Raw genomic sequence first — 1,366 nt, 5'->3', positions numbered from 1 at the left:
ACCTGCAGCTGGCTGTCCGCAGCGACGAGGAGCTCGGCAGGCTGCTGGGAGGAGTGGCGCCAGGCGTTGGACGGTCCTGCTGCCTGGGGGAACCGAGAGGCCAGCTGAGTCTGGATGGATCGGACGGCATCTGGGGCCAGTTTCTTTGGATCTGCTGTGTGACGGACCTTTACAAGAGATCCTTCCTGCCTACAGCCATCAGTATCTATAACATCTCTTAACGAAACGAGGATAACGAGTAACATTTAATTTCCCTTTGGGATTAATAAAGTACTTTAAAGTGAAACATAAACTAAATGAAACAGAGAGGCGGTGCCAGTTCAGGAAGCATCAGTTTATTAAACTCGATGTGAATGCATGAGTGTTTAAATACGCTGCTGAATGTTCTGCGATGCCTCCGCTGCGTGGGCTCAGCCCGCGGTCGGGCCGACGCACGCAGGATGCGCTTCATTTACACGTCACAACATGGCCGGTTACTGAACGCAGCTCGGTACAGGAAGGCTGATGGGTTTATTTTTGTTTATGGTGGATGTGAACGCAGCCCGGCTGGAAATGTTGAGGCGCTGGTCCGACGCTCGGAGGTTTAATCGTCCAGGAAGAAATAGTTCCCGCTCTTCTTCTGTTCCGTGTCCTGCAGGTGAGACGGAGTTTGTTGAGGCGTTTCCTTCAGTTTAAACGGTAAAAACCGACAGACGCATTAAAGTCCGCCGTACCTTTATGGAGTTGAGTTTGTTGATTCTGGGTCTGAAGTTGTTTGGGTCTCTCCTGAACGTGATCTCCAGCAGCGACAGGAAGCGGTTCATCCCAGCCAGCAGACTCTGAGGCCTGACGGAGAAAACAGGCCGAGGTTTAAAGACTCTGATCGTAAAGGGAGTTCCACACATTTTCAGGGTCTTACCTGTTCGCAAAGGTCTTCGTGGAGGGAATGCCGTCGAACACGATGACCCTGTCGGCCAGGTACGTCGCCATGATGAAGTCGTGCTCCACCACAAACGCAGTCTTCTTAGCGTGAAGGATGTACCTGAAATACAAAGATTAACGCTAAAAATCGAATGATGCAACATGATCAAACCTGGATCGACCATGAGGCCAACCTGACTTCATTCCGTCCAATCAGAAGAGACTAGGAGCAGTTTCCAGGCAGTTTTACAACAAATCTGTTTATTATTGGTCATGTAGGAAATAACCACAATAAAAAGAAGCACTGATTCGACTGGCTGATGTTCCAGATGGGTTTTAGTAACTTTGAGACATGTTAAAATCTTTTACTTTATTTACATTTTCAAATCCTTCAAACATTTTGTTCTTTTTGGAATTTGATTCAGCAAATTTATTCAAAAACAACTACATTTCCCTAAAGTTAATG

General features: G+C 47.4%; 1 protein-coding gene across 1 annotated transcript; it reads right to left on the bottom strand.

Moving 5' to 3' along the window:
* Window positions 1–313: 313 nt before the first annotated feature.
* Window positions 314–1,037, bottom strand: LOC119429682 (ATP-binding cassette sub-family E member 1-like). Its single transcript, XM_037697263.1, has 3 exons — window positions 899–1,037; window positions 714–825; window positions 314–631 (listed from the first exon to the last, which is right to left on the bottom strand). The coding sequence occupies exons 1-3, from the start codon at window positions 967–969 to the stop codon at window positions 584–586; spliced, it is 231 nt and encodes a 76-aa protein (XP_037553191.1). The 5' UTR covers window positions 970–1,037; the 3' UTR covers window positions 314–583.
* Between the last annotated feature and the right edge of the window lie 329 nt (window positions 1,038–1,366).

This window comes from Nematolebias whitei, unplaced genomic scaffold, assembly GCF_014905685.2.
Source record: "Nematolebias whitei isolate Nwh7 unplaced genomic scaffold, NemWhi1 Nwh_scaf_5438, whole genome shotgun sequence".
NCBI lineage: Eukaryota > Metazoa > Chordata > Actinopteri > Cyprinodontiformes > Rivulidae > Nematolebias > Nematolebias whitei.
Note: the sequence above shows the minus strand (reverse complement) of the source record. Positions and strands in the feature narration are given on the sequence as shown.

Bases quoted from the DNA above. Each gene is read 5' to 3' on its own strand.
- LOC119429682 (XM_037697263.1), bottom strand. From the start codon at position 969: ATGGCGACGTACCTGGCCGACAGGGTCATCGTGTTCGACGGCATTCCC. The intron at 826-898 runs GTAAGACCCTGA...TTTCTCCGTCAG, and splicing joins ACGAAGACCTTTGCGAACAG to GCCTCAGAGTCTGCTGGCTG. The intron at 632-713 runs GTACGGCGGACT...TCTCACCTGCAG, and splicing joins ACAAACTCAACTCCATAAAG to GACACGGAACAGAAGAAGAG.